The sequence below is a fragment of the Chlamydotis macqueenii genome, chromosome 3, assembly GCF_036417535.1.
Source record: "Chlamydotis macqueenii isolate bChlMac1 chromosome 3, bChlMac1.mat, whole genome shotgun sequence".
Taxonomy (NCBI): Eukaryota; Metazoa; Chordata; class Aves; order Otidiformes; family Otididae; genus Chlamydotis; species Chlamydotis macqueenii.
This window is the reverse complement of record NC_141558.1, coordinates 20418435-20439890: the sequence shown is the minus strand read 5'-3', so window position 1 is coordinate 20439890 and position 21456 is coordinate 20418435. Positions and strand designations below refer to the sequence as shown.

General features: G+C 38.1%; 1 protein-coding gene across 1 annotated transcript in view; it reads left to right on the top strand.

The window, feature by feature from the left end:
- TPO (thyroid peroxidase) overlaps positions 1-21456 on the top strand; it is a 51218-nt gene that overhangs the window by 18682 nt on the left and 11080 nt on the right. Inside the window, 4 exon segments of the mRNA XM_086743532.1 lie at positions 2590-2719; positions 5375-5581; positions 13121-13636; positions 21016-21274. Coding sequence (XP_086599658.1) covers positions 2590-2719; positions 5375-5581; positions 13121-13636; positions 21016-21274 — 1112 coding nt within the window.

Genomic DNA, 21456 nt, shown 5'->3' with positions numbered 1-21456 from the left:
CCAAATAGTTATTTTTTCCCTATTTTTAAATCCAAGCTAACTAGCATTGATCTGTGTAGTTTTTAGTGTCTAGCGCAACGAGAGGGATTCAAAGGTGAAGGGATTACAGGTACCAAAGGAATGGAATCTCGCAGTGCAATTAACCCCACCTAATCTTAGCTTTCCAAGGTAGTTATATGTCTTCTCCAAGGCTGTAGCTTTGGCTGTTCCTAAAAGTGAGAGAGAGAATGGGATAACAAGATGGCACCCAGGAGCTGTCTGTCTCTCTGACTTGATGGGCAGGTCCTTAGATGACTAGATTGCATTTTATATGCCTCATATTTGGGTAGCTAGAAGGAACTTTATCTACAGCATTCCTATTCTCTTGCTGTCATTAACCATTTCATCAGGTAAGGACCTCATGCTTAGTCTGAAGTGAGAGTTAGGGGTATGAATATGGCTCACCTAGTGACAAGAATGAGCAGTCCCAGTTGAATCCGTTGACTCTAAGAAGGAATTGAAATATTTCCTTTAAGATAGCTGCTTCACTTCAATACAAGCTCAGTGTTCAGTTTAGTGGCAGGGTTATTCTTCAGAAGTTTTACAGATTTGCCAGAAGTTATGTCCATGGTAGCTCAGAGTGACATAAAACATGATAAAATCCAATTATTAAATTGCCGTGTGGCATTCATTCTTTCTACCTGAAACTCGACAGGACATTAAAATAACCATCAAAAGACATAAATCTGATCAGTGAACTGCATCTTCTAAGGGAGCCAAAACAATATCCAAACTGTGCAATTCCAGTGTTTAACAATTGAATGAAAAGTCCTCCTTCCCATAAACAGAATGTATAGTAATCAAATTTGACTACTCTATAAAGCTATATGATACCAAAATCTCATTATTTCAGCTGCCCTGGATAAAAACCTTTTTAACTCAAGCAAGAGTCCAAGACATTAGTATGTTTAATGTAATAACAAGAAGGCATGTGAGAAGGGTTTTATATTTTAGCAGATCACATTCCGGTGATCTGCTAAAATATAAAAGCAATCAGGAGAAAAATCACTGGTTAAGCAGTTAATTTAACATTTCATTATTTTTAATTGAGTGAAATAGCACTACACTATGTGCAGTATTTTATGCAATTTCAATAAAGGCAAATCAACTGTAACTAATTTGAATGCTTTATTAAAGCATACTCCAACCTTCTAGTGTGAATTATTGTGGATAATTAAGTGTATTACTGTATCATATAGCTTGGCAAATTGAGACACTTCAATGTGCCAGAGATCAATGAAGTATTAATAAAATAATTGTTCCCTGTTTAGCATCCAAATAGACATATAAATGTATGTTTTAACACTGTGCAGTTCTACTAACTGTCTGGGAATATTTCTGGTTCTTTGTGGCTTACTTTAAAATCTTAGTCAACTAGGTATATTGCAAAAATCTTATTTTTTCTTTTTAATGTCTATACATATTTAACAACTATGAAATACATTAAACAGGCCCTGTTAAGAAAAAAAACCAAACCAACAATAATTAAAAAATAAACCCTCTAAGGTTCCTCTTAGAAAAAATGCCTTAGAAATGTTCATGACAGAAGGAAAATTAATTGGGTCAAACAGAGGTTCACTGACTACACTAACAAATAAAAATCACCAGGAATCATTTGCTGGCCCTTAAATCAAGTATGACCTGACTCTTGCCACCCTTTCACTCTAGAGTTTTATTTAAACTGTTTTACTCCCCTCCTCCAAGCAGGCTGGCTACAGGATGGCAAACCAGCATGCACTAATCCCAAGGTGTGCTCAGACAGGTGTCATTCAGAGGAATGCTAGTTGATGTGAGCCAAAACCACACTGCAGTTAATGTTAACAAGTTAAATGTATACCAGTGTATGGGCTTGTGCACAGGCCCTCCCAAAAATGTACCAAATTAATTAGCATAGAAGCAACCAGAAGGAGCCCCTGAATTCAGCACCTTCCCCTTTCCTCAGTCCTTTCTCCTTCGTCTTGCTAAATGATTACTTCTGTATGACTGGTATCCATTTTTCTTAAAAGCTTTCTTCACCTTTATTCTAGGGCTTCGTTATATTTTCCTAAATCTTGATTTCCTAACTGTTGCTCTAAACATCTTATGAAAGACACCAGCAAAAACACTTAAGACAATGTTTGACTTTATGGGGAATGAGAACAGTATCACAAAACCATCATTGGGGCAAGTATTTCAAAGATGTCAAAAGATAACCAGCTTGCATTATAAGCATAAGTAAGATAATAATATTTCATTAGTAATTTAATTTTTCTTTATTTTCTTTTCAAGACAAACTGATGTTGGCATACATGAAGACCAGTATTTGTTGCCTTTTCAAAGATTGTTACATGAACATCTTATTGCAATGGAATATTGCTCTCTGGCTGATGATTATTTTGTATTATTTTATATTTATATTATTTTCTATTCAGAATATAAATATGTTATAAATATATTATAAAATATATAAATATTTTCTATTCAGAGTATATTCAGAGGTGCAGGACATTTTTATTTTGCCGCTGTTGTTGTCATTGTTTTGTTTTTTGGGTTTTTTTTTCCTTTTCCCAGGGAAAATCCTAGATGGGGAGCATCCAACACAGCCTTGGCTAGGTGGCTTCCACCAGCCTATGAAGATGGACTCAGCCAACCTCGAGGGTGGGATCCCAGCATCCAATACAATGGAGTCCAGCTACCCTTGGTTAGAAAGTGCACCACAAGATCATTTGAAACACACTGTACTATAACCATAGCTGCCACCACAGACCTCCATTTGCATCTGTAAATCAAATATCAACAGGATCTGTCGAGCTCCACTCAGAAGCCACGAGCTTTGCTAAAGAATATGTTCAGTCAGCCAAATAGTGAGAGGTCCCCTGCTGGGGTTTTGGGCTGGGGTAAGCCCAAAGAGCAGTGCAGGGGGGCACTGATTGCCTGGGGGGCAGCTCTGCTGAAAAGGACCTGTGGTGGAGAGCAGGTAGGGCGTGAGCCAGCTGTGTGCCTGGCCTGGCTTGCAGCAGGTGCAGGACAGCCAGCAGACCCAGGGTGATGATTGCTCAGCCTAGAGAAGAGGTGGTGCAGGGTGGTCATAATCACAGCCTTTCCATACTGAAAAGGACATTATAGAGAAGAGGGAGGTCTTTACAAGGATGTATGCTGGCATGGCAAGAGGCAATGGTCACAAGTTACTCCAGGGGAAATTTTGTCTTGATGTAAGAAAAGAAAATTATTATGAGAACAATTAAATGTTGGACTAGGCTGCCTAGACAACTGCTGGAAGATCCCTCATGGGAAATACCCAAGACCTGGCTTGATGGGGGTCTGAGTAACCTAATCCCTGCTTTCAGTAGAAAGCTAGCTGCACCGTGTCGTCTCCAGAGCTTTCTTTCAGCCTAGACTTTCCAGTAATTTTACGATTTTTTTTTTCAATAATGGTGCTTTTATTAACCGAAGGAGGAGGTGGAAAATAGAGTTGGCTGTTAACTGAATAAATATAAAGGACATAGAGGTACTAGCACACTTATGTGTGTATGCATGTGTACCATTTCTCCTAGGTTAGCGTATCTTAACTGAAAAAGTATTACTGTTAAATTGTAACTTCATTTTTTAGCTAGCCCAAGTTACTGAGCTAAGAAGGCATTGCAATATTTACAGATTTTAGCAGCTCATATACATGAAAAATAGCAGATCTGCTATAGAGGGAAGTTTGAACAAAAATATTTGCATAGAGGACTGGGTGAAAAATTCCCCAGTGCATTGTGAGATGATTTGGGCTGGATTTAGTATTTCTGGTTTGTCATCATTACTTTGAAACCTGACTTTTAATGGACTCAAAGTCTTGTTATTTTAACCACTGGATGTTTAATAAGGATAAGCAAGAGAATTTAGTGTTAATGTCACCTTCAACTCGTGTTATTAATTAAATAACATTGTCTCTAAGCTGCACAATTTAGCGCTTAAAGATGAAAATTTGACATTTACACAGGTAAATTTCCAGTAGATGGTACAAACGGCCTTTTTCTAAATTCATTAGGGTACATGCTTGTGAAGTAAAATGTGTTGAAACAAAACTGCAGGACTGCACCAAATGTGATCATATCAGACCATCAGCAAGATTCTCTGCTTTATTTTGAAGTAAGATAGGACAAGACTAGTGTCATAGATGTTTTTTCTCATTTACATAATTGTCATTTTTGTACTTTTAGCTATCCAACTATATACTTTAAAAAGCCATATGCAAATAATGTGGTGAGAGATAAGTGTGAGGATTACTGGAAAGCAATATTAGAACACAGAGTAGCTATGCAAGTTAACAGTGATAAGAAAATCTTACCAACCGCAAGAAAAAAAGTTGGTGCTTTGTGGCCACCAAAGCTATTAAAATACTGATACAAAGACTTGTATTCCTGATGAGCTCTATGTATCTCTGCTCTTGACTATTTCAGTATAAAGTGTGATGTTTCTAACAAGTCCCATGCTGTCCTTACCAATTCAGTTTAACTGCACCTGCCTTACACATTCATTATATGGCCCTTATATTTATTACAGACTCTGTGACTCTACTTTATGTGCTGCCCTTTCAATTGCTTGACTTCTAAGGCAGCTGCTGTATGTGAGGGAATATTTTGCAGCATGAGGGAGGAATCTGTGAATAATAACGATACCCTAATCATCACAAACTGACTGCTGGTTTTGCTTGATTGGTAGTATAGGCTGGACCTGTAGCATAGATGTCTCCATGTGTTCCCCCTCAGACCATCTGTATCTCTATGTAGCTTTCACAGAAGTGCCTCAGAAATATGTTTTGGCTTCTCCTTGCCTGGGAAAATGAAGCAGAACTTTTGGCTACCATGTATTTGCAACCTAGCTTGTCTCCTGGCTGCACAGGCTCCTTTATTTATGTACAGAGCAGCTCAGAGCTTCTGTATATCCACAACGATTTGAGGTTGCCCAGCAAGCAGAATCCATTTGTTAAAGGAGTAGAAGACAGAATAAATATAAAGAAAACTTCTAGACGTGTAGTTTTCAAAATTCTCTGGAAAGGAACAGATCAAAGATACACTGCTCATTTGGCAAATCTATAGAAAAACTCGGCTGAAACATCTTTGAATCTGCTTGTGGCACTGGTATCTCAGCTCCTGAGCAGAACTAAGAGTCCATCAGAGGCTGGGTTTTTTGTTGTTAAGGTTTTGTTTTTGTTTTTAAGCAAACCATTAAAAGTACTCTACAACATAAAGTACTCTAAGGGGAAAAAAAAGTTGGCTTTTGTCACTATTCCCTCTGCTTTTTAGTGTTTTATCATTTTATGAGCAGTATGTACTACTTGGCGCTCAGGGTAAATTAGTTCTCTTCCCAGGTTCGTGAAGTGACAAGAAAAATTATTCATGCGTCTAATGAGGCTGTTACTGAAGACAATTTGTATTCTGATATTATCACGGTGTGGGGACAGTACATAGACCACGACATTGCATTCACACCCCAGAGCACAAGCAGAACCACCTTCCTAACTGGAATGGAGTGCAGGATGACATGTGAAAACCGAAATCCATGTTTTCCAATAAAGGTAAGATTCAAAATTAATTTCTTCAAGAGAAATTTCCGGCTGTAAACAGATGAGTAAAGTAAAGCATATTAGCAATACACATACACTGAAATAATTATAAAGGAAATTGATAGATCACACAGATATACTAGAGCAGATAGATAGTGACAGGATAATTGAAATCCAATGCAACTGTTAAATCAAACAGGTGGATATTTAAATTGTTTTGTAGAGATAACAAACTATAGCTAAGGTACTTAGCACAAATATAAAATGTTTTTACCTCTCAGGTTTATGTTGCAGAGAAACCTTACTAGTTCCCCCCAATGTTATTGTACTCATGCTTCAAGGTTCTGAGTTCCATTGGGGAAAATAGGGAAGTATTCATAAATAATTCTGTTTTTAAATTGCCAGCCAGATAAAGTGAATGGATTTTAACTTTATTCAGTGAAAGCAAAGATATTTCCAGCAGCTAATGCAAACTTTTGAGGAGTGCTATCTTTTCAACATATGTATAAAATGACCTTCAGGGAGCTGCTGAAAGTTACATCACCTCTTTGCTTTGAGGAGATGGAAGACATGAATTCAAAGCCTGTTAGATGGTTAGAAGAAACATAAATTGGTATAAATATAGGATCCTGTATTCTTGTCTGATTAATGCAAAAGTATAGTTGTTCTTTCACTCAGAAGATTGAGTGGTAAAGTCAAACCACTTTTTTGTTTACAAAAGTGCAGCCTGTCCAACTTATGCTGCAGAAGAGCCCCATACCCATCAAAGCCCTTGGACTGATGCCCCCATCTCCATCCAAGGCAAACTAAATTACTTTCCTTATGGTTGGACCTTGATTACTGACTAGCACTGAAGCCAGCAGGAGGAATAAGTTCCATAAGAATAGAAAACTCTTTTCCCCTAGCAAACTGTAATTGGTGAGTACGCCACAGTCTCCTCTTGCCTTAAGTGCCTCATTCCACTTCCATTAAACATAAAGGAAAACATCCGGTCAGCTGTAATGGGAACAGAATCAAGTCTTGCATTGAAAGATGACTCATCTTACATTTGGACAGAGAATCTAAAACACAGGAAAGGCTAAGTGAAATTAATGACTGCCTGCAATGTTACCACAGGTAGGTAAATTTATTCTCTCTCACCTAGTAGGTATGGACTTTGGAAAGTTTGCAAGCATAGCATGAGAGCATTCAGTAAGAGCACAGACTTCTTAAGGAATCACATTCTCAGGACATATATGAAGTATCACGTGTCTAACTGTCTGCGTAAACTAGTTTAGCCACAACAACCCTAGTTACAGAGCTTCTTCTACAGTTCTGACAAAAATGTCTAGTTTACTCTTTGTCTCAAATTTCCATCTAGGGCAAGAAATTATTTATTCTGTTTGTGCTGTTAAGTAATAGCCTTAGAAATGTTCCTATTCCTAAAGTCTTATCAGGAAAGTCTAGGGCAGAAGTCCAGTCGCTAACCAGCAGTTCTTAACATGATGGGATGAAGGAGGTAGAGTGTGTCTCCACCATATGACACAAAGTGGCTACAAGGGACGAGCAACGGATATCGTCTACCTGGACTTGTGCAAGGCATTTGAGACTGTCGCGCATGACATCATTTTCTCTAAACTGGAGAGACACGGGTTTGATGGACGGACCACTCAGTGGATAAGGAGTTGGCTGGATGGCTGCACTGAGAGAGTGGTGGTCAACGGCTCAATGTCCAACTGGAGACCAGTGACAAGTGGCATTCCTCAGGAGTCCATGTTGGGCCCGGCCCTGTTCAACATCTTTGTCAGCGACATGGACAGTGGGATAGAGTGCACCCTCAGCAAGTTCGCTGATGACACCAAGCTGTGTGGTGCCGTCGACAAATTGGAAGGGAGGGATGCTATCCAGAGGGACCTTGACAGGCTGGAGAGGTGGGCCCGTGCCAACCTCATGAAGTTCAGGCCAAGTGCAAGGTCCTGCACCTGGGTCATGGCAATCCCAGGCACAAATACAGGATGGGCAGAGAATGGATTGAGAGCAGCCCTGAGGAGAAGGACTTGGGATTGCTCGTGGACGAGAAGCTCAACATGAGCAGGCAATGCACCCTTGTGGCCCAGAAGGCCAACCTCATCCTGGGCTGCATCAAGAGAAGCATGGCCAGCAGGTCGAGGGACGTGATTCTGCCCCTCTACTCTGCCCTGGTAAGAGTACTGTGTCCAGTTCTGGAGCCCCCAACATACGAAGGACATGGACCAGCTGGAGAGGGTCCAGAGGAGGGCCACAAAGGTGATGAGAGGGCTGGAGCACCTTTCCTATGAGGACAGGTTGAGAGAGTTGGGGCTGTTCAGCCTGGAGAAGAGGAGGCTCCAGGGAGACCTGATAGCAGTCTTCCAGTACCTCAAAGGGGCCTACAAGAAAGATGGGGAGAGGCTGTTCAGTAGGGCCTGTTGTGATAGGACGAGGGGTAATGGTTTTAAAATAGAGGGGGGTAGATTTAGATTAGATATAAGGAAAAAAGTTTTTTACCATGAGCGTTGTAGAGCACTGGAACAGGTTGCCCAGAGAGGTGGCAGATGCCTCATTCCTGGAAACAGGCTCTGAGCATCCTGATCTAGTTGGGGATGTCCCTGCTCCTTGGAGGGGGGTTGGACTAGATGACCTGTGAAGGTCCCTTCCAACTCTAACCATTCTGTGATTCCATGATTCTATACTGACTCCCATTTTTAAATTCAGTTTGTTGTAGAGACAGAACTGCAAAACTCTTCAAAGCTTATGTTCTGTGTTTATTACATGTTCTTTTAAACAGTTACATAGTATTGATCTTTACGTGGAAAAAAAAATCCACGTTTGTTATTGGTAAATAGATTTTTAAATTGAGAACAACTCTTAGTGTTGCCCGTAACTTGTATCAAGTGTGATCACAGGGAGCATAGAAGTCTAATCACTGAATGTGGCTGCTTCAAGTTATCTAGAAATCCCATCTGCTTAAAAAGAAGACAGTTTAAGGGATCTTCTAAAAAAGACTCCAAGGCTAACATTATTCATGTGGCAGCAGCATTAGTGTGCAGAGAGAAAGAAGCTGCAGGGATTACCATGGCATCAACCTACAAGTGCATTCTTGAGTGCTCTAAACAAGGGACATATTTCAGGTTTCTAGCGTGGAGCAGTGAAGAGATTCATCACAGAGCATATTTCAAGGATGCGCTTCAAAGCAAGTTACATGTACTAAATCTAGCTCTGAATGCAGCCTAGGAGCTGCTCCGTCTCAGCAGGGGACCGGGCCAAGGCGTACTCATGACTACCTTTGGGAGTTGGTGTCTGATACAGAGAGTATCTATGAGGGGGGACATATAAAGAAATTCAAACACAATCCTGTAAGTATTAGGTAAGTCTCCTAACTTGTGAATTCATTACTTCATCAGAGTCCCATGAATCTTTCAGCTCCATTTTGTTATTTTTCTGTTATTCACAACTTAGGGAGGGACAGATATGAAAAGTGTTGTTGTTCTGCTTTTATTATATGCCTAGCATTTTGTGAATGTTTTTGTCAAAGGCAAAGAATAGACCCTCTATTAAAAAAAAAAACAGAAAGAAAAAAAGAACTGAGGTTGTAGTTATTAGTATAACTAGAGGATCTTTTGAACACTGAAACAAAATACTGTTTCTTCTTAGAAATTGTTTTCTTCCTGAAATCTTAAGTGAAGCTAATCTCTACCTATTAAATATTTGGAAAACAGCCACAGTTAGTTTTATACCTTCATTTTGTGTATTAATATACTGTGTCTTGTTTCCAAAGACAATGAGACCCATAGCATTTTATCCAACAATGTAAATGCAGAGTCTGCAGTTTGCATTCTTGCTGTGTTCCTAGAACAGTGGCACACAAGGGAGAATCCACTCACGGAAAAGGACAATCGTGCTAAGAGCTACACCCCCTCTTTGGGGGCTTCACCAGAGACAGGGAGCTCCTGACTGTGCAGGTTAGGGAAGCTGTCTGGAAAATGTTCTGAGTCAGTGCAATTCAATGAAGGACTGAAAGCTGCAGTAGTGCATTAATATTAATAACAAGTGTAGGTAAATGATTCATAGGTTAGCAGGAACCATTATTATTTTCTATTCTGGACATTTTCATTAAAAAAGGCTACAGAATTTCACCCAGAGATTCTCACATCAAGCCTGTAGCTTCTGGTAGAGCCTGAACATCCTTTTTCTGTATCTTTTCAGAATCTCTTAATGTGAAAAAAAAAAAAAAAAAGAAAAAATTGCTACCTTTAGTTTGTACTTTTTTTTTTTTTTTTTTTTACAGCAGCCTGGCACATATAACAGGGTTGTGGAGACAAACTGTCATTCCTCAAATGATTATTTTAGGTTAGGGCTGAGATATAACGAGGCATTAGAAAGACTTTCATAGGACAGCTACCGACTTTATTCACTATTAATTTCATTGCTGACAATAAGTTAGACACAGTGCATACACATAGTAAGATATGATCCTGAAAATCTTTCAGACAGTTCAGTTGGTTACAAAAAAAAAAAGGTGGAAAAAGAAACTGAGCCTCAGAATAGTGAGGTGATTTGCAAAAGCTGATATGTAACATGACAAGTTACTGTCTCAGCTACAAAAGGATCAGTCTGTCTGTGCTCAACAACCAGCAAAGAGAGCACATGCTCTCTCCTTCTGCATTTCAGAGGTAGCAGCTCACTGTCAGATGGGGTCATTGACTCTTCTCTGGGTTTCACATCCCCAAATACACATTCATGTTTTCCTTATTGGCATTTTCACAGCCTGTAAACCAGGTTTTCTTTAAAGTCTATAGCAAAAATCCTTTTACAAGGTAATTTCCCACAGAACAAGTTCACAATAAGAAAGACTTTTCTGTAACTGAAATAACAGTTTAGACATTGTGGTACACTGAAACAGTTAGTGCCTTTCATTTGCCTACATATGAAAATAATTTCACCATAAACAGGTTCTACTGTGCATATATGTATATATATAATGACAGTTTAAGTCAATGTGCAGCTATACTAGGAAAACTATTGTGGCGGAGAGGGTTTTGTTGTGAGTTTTTTTTCCTTTAGAAAGATACAAGGCAAAGAAAATATTAATATGAGTATTCTTCATTAGTTTTGGAGAAAAGAGTGATTCTGTACCTGTTTCAGCAGGAAAGGTCTTTTTTTTCCCCCTCAGATTATTTTTGATGTCATTTGAATAACAATGCAAGGAACCTCTCATTTGCACATTCAGCTGCTGGCTGCACACTGCTTACCCCATGGAAAGGGAAAGGACTGTATTATGCAGTTCTGCCAGTCCCTTAATGTTCATTACTGCTGGTTTTCTCCACTGGGGCACAGAATGGTTTGAATTCAAATTGCAGACGCAGTTAACCAAAGATTATTCAGTACAAACTCCGTTCTCTGTTGATACGTTTTGTTGTGAGCCTTGCTGTTTAACAACTTAAAGGCAGCTCATACATTTTTTTCCCAGTGATACCTGAATTCTTCCAGGCTCTCCTGGTAACTAGGAGCAGGAGGCACTCAAACAGATACCATGCTGTGGCTGTGAATGTCAAATATTTGTAGTATGAGATGAACTTCTTGCTTATGTTACCAGCTGAAGGGAAAAAGAAGCCACACTAATGGCAAGATACATAATAACACAGGCAAATACTAAACAGGAAACCTAAGGCAGAGAAATTACTAATTTCAGCAATCAGTGAAAGAAAGAAAAATAAATTACATATTTCCTTCCAAAATAACCTACCTTGATTTGCTAAAACCTAGGTAGTGAAGACATATGGGTAAAATTTCTCTACCAAACAAAACTTGAAAAATAGACAAAACTCTTTCTTAACTTAAATGCTTTATTGGTATCAATTCCTACTGACGTGAGTTCTCTGTAGTAAGAAAATATTGCTTGGTATAATAAATAAGGTAACGATGATGTTATATGAAGCTCTTGAATTCCATTCTGAAGATGCCTTGTTACTTTTACCCCCAAGTTAATGACTATTCTAACTTCACAGACTGATCTCTATATTATTAGAAGAATGAAGAAGAAAGTACATAATTTTATAAAACATCTGCAGTATTCACTGTCTTCTGACAAAGAGTTTTGAAAAATGAAAAGCAAGCAGATAAGATAGAAGGGTTAGCTCAGTTGTCTGTACAAAACATTTATTTTCTCTCAGTTAAATGTTCAAAGATTATTTTTTCTGGGCTATTTCAGCAGCTTTAGTAAGTGTTATCTGTGCCTGTTTCATGTTAATCAATTGATAAGGAAACTCTAGATTTGTATTCCATGATAGTTACAACATTTTTAATTGAGGTTAATCTTTTTTAAACTCGTAGAACTGACAGTCTGTTATGGCTCATTGTTGGTGCACAATACAGTACTGTTAGAACTTGGAAATGATGTGCTTTTCAGAAAAAGAGAGTTTGTAAAGCCAAATCTGCATTAGCCAACACAGAGAGATTTTAGTAATTTTGAAACATGGCAGTTTTTGTTTTGAAATAGAATTGACAGTCTGTGCTTTCCTCTTGGTTATCGTCAATGCAAATAAAACCTTTCTCCCTCTTCCTTTCTTTCCTCCTCCTCCGTCTCTGCTGCCCTCCTCACATCTGTTGAGTTATTCACATACCATTTTGGTGTGGCAAAACTTCTCACTGTTTCATTTGGGCTGCATCTTCCCCTAATACACTTACATATTCTGCAAGATCTGATTTGATAATTCCCACGTCTCTCCCATACCCTTTACCTATGTTTGGAGTAGCTGACAGTGCGGCAGGCTGGTTCAGACTGTGTCCAGGCTGACTCTCCAGCATCCACACAAATGCTGGATCACCATTGGACCTCAGCCTCTCAGCTGTGCATGGGTCAAACCTATAAAGGACGAGGAAGTTTTTAATTTGGCAAAGGCTATGTGCAGCCTTTGTTTTTCTATAAAGACAATCAGAATTTAATACTTGTAAGATGTTAGTCACTGTAAAACAATGTGAAGGAAGAGTTGTGGAGGATGGACAGAAAGCAGAGTGAATAATTATACATGCATTTTTTAGTTAGGAAACTGGATTAAAATTAAGTATCGAAACAAAGCTTTTACAGCATGCTGCTGCTGACATTGAAACACTTCATTACATTTTTATGTATACATGTAAACCTGCTGTTTCATTTGGTGTTCAGTAGAATGTAATTTGACCAGATGTTCATGTCTTCACTGTGATACATTTAATGATTAATTTTGATTGTGAAGCCAGATTAATTTAGATGTAGAACTATGCAAAAGGCTTTACATCAGTAACTTGCTCTTATGACAGAGTAAATGGTTTGGGTTTTATTTCTGTCTTTGCTTAAAAAGGGTTGAATTATCTTTTTGCTTAAATCTGAAGGAAAACAATCTCTACAGTTTTAGAATATATCCCTCCAGTAGATGAGATCTGAACAACTTAAAAGTGAGACAGAGAGTAGAAATATTTACACAAGCCTTTATTCAACATCTACAGTTATGTTACCTTCACCTCAGAAAATACATGTGTAGTTTTGTTTTTGTTTGTTTGGTTTTTTTAATGCAGGTGACCACCAATGATACATTAACTGCAGGGATGGATTGCCTGCCCTTCTACCGCTCATCTCCTGCGTGCGGCACTGGTGATCATGGTATTCTCCTTGGAAGTCTATCAGCGCTAAGTCCAAGACAACAGCTTAATGGCTTAACTTCTTTCCTTGATGCTTCTACCGTCTATGGCAGTACCCCTGCAGTTGAAAACAAACTGAGGAATTTAACAAGCAAAGAAGGCCTTCTTAGAGTAAACATTAACTATTATGATAACCATCGGGAATATCTGCCTTTTACAGACCAGATCCCATCACCTTGTGCACAGGATGCAAATGCAAGTGGAGGTGAGAGGATTGAATGCTTTATGGCCGGGGACAGCCGATCCAGCGAGGTGGTGTCTCTGGCAGCTATGCACACGCTGTGGCTGAGAGAGCACAACCGCCTGGCTAGAGCCCTCAAAAGCATCAACGGCCACTGGACCGCTGAGACAGTCTACCAAGAAGCACGAAAAATTGTCGGTGCTCTGCATCAGGTTGGCTGCTTATTTGCTTACTGACATGTTGCAGTGAATATCTTAGAATCAATCACAGAACTTCAAATCTTTGACTGACTTTGGGGATTATGTTATCCTTTCTTTGCCACTTATTTCTGCACTTCAGAAAAACTGCACTTGACATTTTAAACTTTATTCTGTTTTCCACTTTCCTGAATGCAATGTCCTTATCCTTAGTTTGTCCAGATCCCTCAATGCTCTGATTTTCATGGCAGTTTCTGCTCTGCTTCATCTTTCTGCAGGCTTCTCTGGTGTCTATTTTGGCTATTGAAGAGGCCCTTTCAGATGCATTTCTTTGTAGGCTTTTTTTTTTTAGTAAAAGAAACAATTAAAAAGTAATGTCCCTGTATTTACATAGTCTTTAAAACGCTTACTTTCTCATAGGAATTATGAAAATGAATAATGTCCCTGTGTTAAGAAAGCCTGTGAAGTTCTCAATGATGCATTAATGCATAATCTTCAAGGGCTACTCTTGATAGGAGATGGCAGGAGAAATAAATATGGTAAAATGCTGAAGAGTCCATAAGAATGTTTATATTAGACCTGAGAATAGCAAAATCTTTTTCTACTCAGTATTTTTCCTTTTTCTCCTCCCCATCACCCCTGAAGTAACTACACAGACTTTAACTACTTTTTTTTTTCCTCACAGTTCTGGTATTCAGCTTCAGAGAACAGCTTCAGCTCCTGCAGACCACTACATGACCCTATCATAAATAAAACAAAATTAAAACATCTAACAGGATTTCTCTTGCACAAAATACAATCTTCTTGCTTACAGTGTTAAAGACAGTGAAATCTGGATGGCATCAGGACACAGATGGACTCCCCTGGTGCTAGTCCAATAGATGGGAGGATATTGTGGCTCCCTGTCCTCGGGTCCAGCCAGTACAAGACCAAGCACTTATGTCCAGTAGACATGTATGTGGATGCATATATGCACACACGCAGCACCTTTACTGGCACTCATACGAGTGTGAATGGACTGGATGGCCCAACCCATGTTCTCTGCGGCTGCTCATTAGTGAAGTATGCAGACAGGCAATGCAGGGCTCTTCCTGATGCCTGCACAGTGGTTGACCCCAGAGCTGGTCTGGCTAACGATGCCTGGACCCACAAGCCCATGAGGCTCGGGGTACCGCTCACTCTTTTTGTAGGTCCTCAAGTTTCTTATGCTGCTTATCATCTCTGCTCTGGCTGGAAACTCACTAGTGATTGCTCACACATACTCTGAATAGAGAGTACACCCACAAAGAAGCTAGTTAGAAATAGAATTTCAGAATATAGTTTAAACTGCAGATATCAAGCATATGGCTAAGTCAGACAAGCACACAGATCAGCTAACTCTTCACACTCAGACAACCCCTTTTATCCCCTTTTTCCTCTATTTTCTCATGCTTGTTCCTCCCCAGTGCACCTTGATCCTTCCCCTTCCCCACCTTTTGTTCTTTCCCTGAGTACCCCATAGTGTTTCACACATTTCCACAACCCCTTAAAACATTGCAAATGAAGTTCTACACAGTGCCCCCAAGTAATCTCCTCTCTGCACCTCACAACAAGTGCTACCCCTGTAGACAACTGCCCCTGTAGCTTGTGTGACATTCAGGGGACAACTTCTTTCGTTGGCTCATCCTGGAGGGTTTCACAGCTGGACTCGGCATCTGGTTGCTCCCTCTGGTGGTCTCGGGGAACAGGCAATCCCATGAGCTCCTTTTCCATGTTTTAGTTACTCAGTTTGCTCTACCTGAAGTTGCTCCTCCCATCCTCACCAAGGCCTTTCCATTTGTGGAGATCCACCTTTAATCAGACAACCTAAGAACAGTGTTTCGGTCTGTCTGTTATAATGCATCATACTGGATGAGTATGGACTAGAATAAACTGAAGGCTAGGGGACTTTCATATGCTTTCTAGTTCTTGCAAACAGATTTTTTTAGTAATGAAAGGAGACCTTTTGAAGATAAAATGGGGAAGAAGGGAGGAAAATGTCACTATTCTGATAAAACACATCTTTCCTTCTGCACAACTCTTAGTCAGCAGAATATGTTAAGAAAACACCTGTGTTCTCTGGATTTTTGTTATTTGCACTTAAAACTTCAGGAAAGTAACATACCTTATTTAATTGTATTTAGTCAGTCCTTTTGAAAAGTTTGGCCTTTTTTTTTTAATGTATATTTTGTTTACACTAGCCATGTCAGCTCCTCTGCTGTAAATGTGTTGTTTGAATTAAAATAATGTCACTGACAAGTCAGAATTGTTGTTAACGCTTCGTAGAAGAAAAGTACAAATCCAAAAGTAGGCCTCCATGCATTCATACTCTTCTGATTTAGGTCCAGTAACATTATGGCCTGAAAGAAAATACTTTGTGCAAGGCAATACGCTGCATGAACCTGAGCTACTAATTATCTCTACCAGTATCACAGACTAATGAGATTTGCCTATGGCTCATTAGAAATGTATTTGAGTTATATCTAGCTGGTTTAGAGACATTCATTCAGGAGAGATAATTGGAGTATCTCTATTAATGTGGTATGCTAACCAGCACACTAATGACAGCTCTAGTTGAAGTAACTTTGAGATTTCCACTCTAAAATTTAGTTTCAGTTGCTACACATTTCTAAAATTCTCTCTTTTTGGAATGAATACTTTCAAGCATAATTTTTGCCTGTGGGTGTGTAATTATAGAGAATTGAACAAAAAGTCTTCTCTTCTTTATAGAATAAGGAGAATGAAAAAAATCTCTCTCTAGATCATACTTTTCCTCCTGCTTTTTTAGCAGCATAAATATCTCTAGTGACAAGTGTTTAATAATAGAAACTTGACAAAGTTACCAAACATAGCAACTGCCTGTTGATATCCTGGACAAAACAGATTTCTTCATTTCATTGTAGGCATGTTTCACTGATAAGTAGTAGTTTATATGAGCCACAACAGTGGTTAACTCTCCTCTTGTATTTTATGGGAATGACACACGCTTAAATCTAAAGTGTTAACACTGTGGTATACAGTGGTAAAAATACATACTCTGATTTACCTAGTGTTGTGCAGAAAAAAAAATATTAATTGTTATTTACTAACTGAAATGAAACTGTCTGCTTGTTTTGCTTATTCCTATTTTGACTTTAGAGAATAAGGAGAATTAGGATTCCTTCTTTTAAGCTATTTGAAAGAAAATAGCTTAAATTTGTTTTCCTTTAAACAAAAAGAGTAGACAAAACAGAAAAAAATGCTAAATTGTACAACTACTACAGTCTTAGCATTGCTATTTCGTACATACGTGGTTTGCACGATACAATTGGATGAGCAAATGCTGTTTCTCCCAGAGACCATTTCCCCTGATGTGCCATTTGGATTGTGAAAGCCAAATGATGTGGCACTAGTTAGAGTGAAGCAGGAGTTTCGTAGATCAATCTGAACCAAATTGTCTTTGATTTATTACAGTATCAGAGAATCATCTTTGAATTAATGGTGTTACTGCCAGTTGATCCCAATTGTAGTTGAAAATTGCCTTTAGTTTTCAGTGTGTATAAAGATGGATTTATCACTTCCTTCTACATCTGCTTGTGTTCTCTGAGCATCTCGCATTCCTACCTCTCCGCCATGATCCAAGGAGTGGGTTGAAAGTAGGTGTCTTCTGAGGCTGACGAACTTTAACTACAATTACTGAGTTCAACATGGCTAACTTGGATTAAACTTGTTTGTGAAATTAAATGATTAAATAACTCCTCTCAGAGCTTAAATTCTATGAAATGATAAAGGACAAATAGATAAATAATAGATATAAAAGAGTATGTGTTCCACATTGTCATAAATCATGTTCATAAAGAGTATATTTCAGATTATTAGTGGAACTATAATAATGTGTTCATTATTTATTAAAAATTGAGCTATCATACAACCACCCTTTAAAGAAAAGTTTAGGACTTCAATATCATCTGTAAATCCTTTAATATCTACAGTGAGAACTTCAAACCAACTGTGGATAGCACTTCAATGAATTAAACATATTTGCCATGTTTGGTTGTTCTCTATTATTTCTGCAATCTTTCCCAAGTGCAGGAGCTTCATTTAATTGGCTCTTCACTATCTCAGTGACCTACTACTGCTTTGCAGTTACCTTTGGCCAACAGAAAAGACAAGTTGCACTTTCAGCCTTACTTAGTCTTACCATAGTTCACATATTCTCAAATTCTCTCTACCAGCCTTTTTTTTTTTAGTTTCCTTTTCCATCTCCATTGTGCCCTATCCACACTTACTTTGGAAAATACTGGAGGGATTTTTGCAAGGAAAGTCTACCAAACCTTAGCACAAGTAATATGAATTTCCGTTTCTTTTGCGCCTAATTTGAAATAACTTTTAACATGAATTTAACATTTTTTTTCCAAAATAATCTGAACTTATGTAACCTAGTTCCAAATATCTAGTGTATAACTGACTTCTGCTGGAGGCAAATCCAGCCAAATTTTGGTGACCTTCCAGTACCTAAAGGGGGCTTATAAGAAAGACAGAGAGAAACTCTTTAAAGGGCTCTTGTGATGGGACAAGGGGTAATAGTTTTAAAATGGAGGAAGGTAGATTCAGACCAGACATAAGGAAATTTTTTTTTTTACAATGAGGGTGGTGAAACACTGGAACAGGTTGCCTAGAGAGGTGGTAGATACCCCATCGCTGGAAACATTCAAGGCCAGGTTGGATGGGGCTCTGAGCAACCTGATCTGGTTGGAGATGTCACTGCTCCTTGCAGGGGGATTGGACTAGATGACCTTTAAAGGTCCCTTCCAGCCCTCACTATTCTATGATTCTAGGATGCTCGCTGAGTTCATAAGGATGATTGGGAACTGCTGTTGTAATTCTGCCTTCTGAATGAGAAGGATGTTACCTTTCACAATAACAGCCTGTTTAACTTGGAGTATTATTGTGTTTGCAGGTCAGAATTCAGTCACTTTTCCATACACAGTGCACATGTGATTCATGATACGATGTAAAATGTATACAAAGCTTTTTCTGACAGTCTTGTAAACACTCAGATTCTGTGTCTGTCTGAATACTTATCAAATAATTGGTTGAATTGTTAGGAGATCAGAATTTTATTTTCTCTGATATTACTAAATTAATAACATTTAAATACTTTCAATTTCTCTGTTACTCTCTGGTCATATAGACTACTAAAGTCATTTAAATATTGAGCATATGGGCTTCTATTTAAAAGGCAGTGCCCCTTTCTCATCATTTTTCACTGAATTATACCGCTGTATAATTAGCTTATTAGATTATTAGCTGCTGAAAATTAGCTTATTATTCATAAGTAGACTCAAATTAAGTAATAAATAATAGAGCAGTTCATTGTACTTGTTTGCAATTTCTTTTCTATACAGTCCCTTCCTGACTCCGATTTTATTGCCATGTTTTTAGACGAGCACAGTCCTTTGTTTCCACAGGATAGTCTCAGCTGTTGAAGGAACACTAAATTGAAAGAAAATATTATGCTTATTTACACCAAATATGAAAGGAAATAAATATTTCAAATCACTATCTCATAACAGGGAATGCATGCAAAAGAATTTTAATAAAAATAATTTTGATGTTTGTCAGCTGTTCATACCTTCTTTAAAACATATCTGTGTCAGTTATGAGAATTTGTAGCAATCCTCTCCTTGAATTCACACAGACAAATTCAGGCAAAGTACATTCAGACACTACAGAAAGACTGGATGCTATATGCTGATGCATATCTAAAGAGATATGGTTCTCTGTCAGACTCCAGATTCTTTCTGACAGTATCATCTTCTGCTGTATTAGTAATATCTTCTTCGTCTGTATTGTCTAAAAGTCACCTCCACTTGATGAAGCCTCATGTAACCACTGGAAGTTTCCATCAGACAGATGCCTCTCCTAGCTCAAGGCAGGCATAAGACCCCTTTTTATGCTTGGTCTTTCAATTTTCCTGACTTGAAATGGTAACCTCTCAACAAAGGAAACAAGAAATGAAGATTTTACCTCTGGAGCAAATGAAAAATCTGAACTGCCCTTTCCTTTAGGGAATCTGGCCTTTATGAGCAGCTAAACTTGGGATTTCATTTACAATGAGCCAAAAAATGACAGTCATATCAGGATGTTTGTGTCCATGGCTAACCTAGTCCTATTACAAAGTTTTTGCTTGTAAAAACAAACTCTAAATCTAAAATTAGAAAGAACTGTTGTCTTGCAAAACCTTTGTGATTGTAGTAAAAAGTTAAGTTCTCAAATGACAGTGTCAGTATTAATTTCTAGCAATTCTTTTATTTTCTTCATATTCCATTTTAAAAGAGCTGTAAAAGAAATTCTAACCTATTGTCTTTCAAATAGTTTGTTCATTCCATGACCTAATCTGAAAACATAAAGAAGTCGTTACATCTGTCTTCTGAGAAAAGTGAGTGATTTCTGGAGGTGTTTGTCTCTGTGCCGTGCCTAGAATAAAAATGCAAGTTTTTCATAAGGTCATTTTATGCCAACTAGCTTTTCAATATGCACTATATCAAGCTCAAAGTAGATATGTCTGTATATTTTATTGCACACTATATTGAATATATAAGGTATTTTAGTGAGTTCATTATGCTTCATATTCACCCCATTATGCTTTATTGAGTTCAGTGTAATCTTTAACCTACACTGCACTTTCATTTTATTTGGTACATTAGGTCGCTTTGCCCTTTTTTTTGGTCATGATTGCTCATATGCTTTTTTCATGTGACCGTAATGCTATTACATTATAAAACAATTTGACAGAAGGTATTTATCAGCATTTTAATTTTTGAAGTGTGTTTTTTAGGAGTCTATAAATTGGCTTGAGTTTAGCAGAAAACGTCTACCAAGGGATTCTGGGCATCACTATTTTAAAGTCTCGTCATATCAAATATTCAGTAAAGAGGATTTGTGTCACAAATAACATGGCTGAAAATAGAATCTGTTCATATCAACAACCATTCTTGAAATATTTTATAGTAATTCATGCTTTCATTGCTATTTTTAAGAGAATTATAATTTACACCATCACAATCAGGGCTTTAAATCTCAGCACACCTCCTAGGAGCTGGATTACCCCCATGGTTTGCGGTAATCTCTGTTTAGGAAGCTTTGGTCTAGCATTTATGGCAGGAACTAACAGGGGCCTGACTGTCATACTGCACAGAGCCATGCCACTGATTCTCTCCTGTCATTTGTCTCCTTACAGCAAAAATAAGAATGATATTGTTTACCATGGCTCCTAGCCATGCCAAATGCTTGGGGATATACGAGTGAAGAAAAAGGCTTTCAGCACATGGGAATCATTACTATTCATCTATAAAAACATTGAATGATAAATGTTTATTTTTCTTTTCTTTCAGATTATAACTTTAAGAGATTACATTCCCAAAATCATTGGTCCGGATGCTTTTAATCTGTATATTGGACTTTATACAGGTTATGATCCTGCAGTGAATCCCACAGTTTCTAACGTATTTGCAACAGCTGCTTTTCGTTTTGGTCATGCAACCATCCAACCAATAGTAAGGCGATTGAATGCACAGTATTTAGATGATCCAGAACTCCCAAATCTTCATTTACATGAAGTTTTCTTTAGTCCTTGGAGACTAATTAAAGAAGGTATGTTTATATTTAAACTGTTTGGATTTTTTTCCAGAATACTGTTACTTTTTTAAAGTTGCCTATCTTTACTTAGAAATACAAGCAGTTATTGACTTGTATCACTGATTTAAGTTATTGAATGGGTTCCAGAGCACGAACATAAACTGGAACAATTATTCTGAGTTAAATAGTTGTCTGAA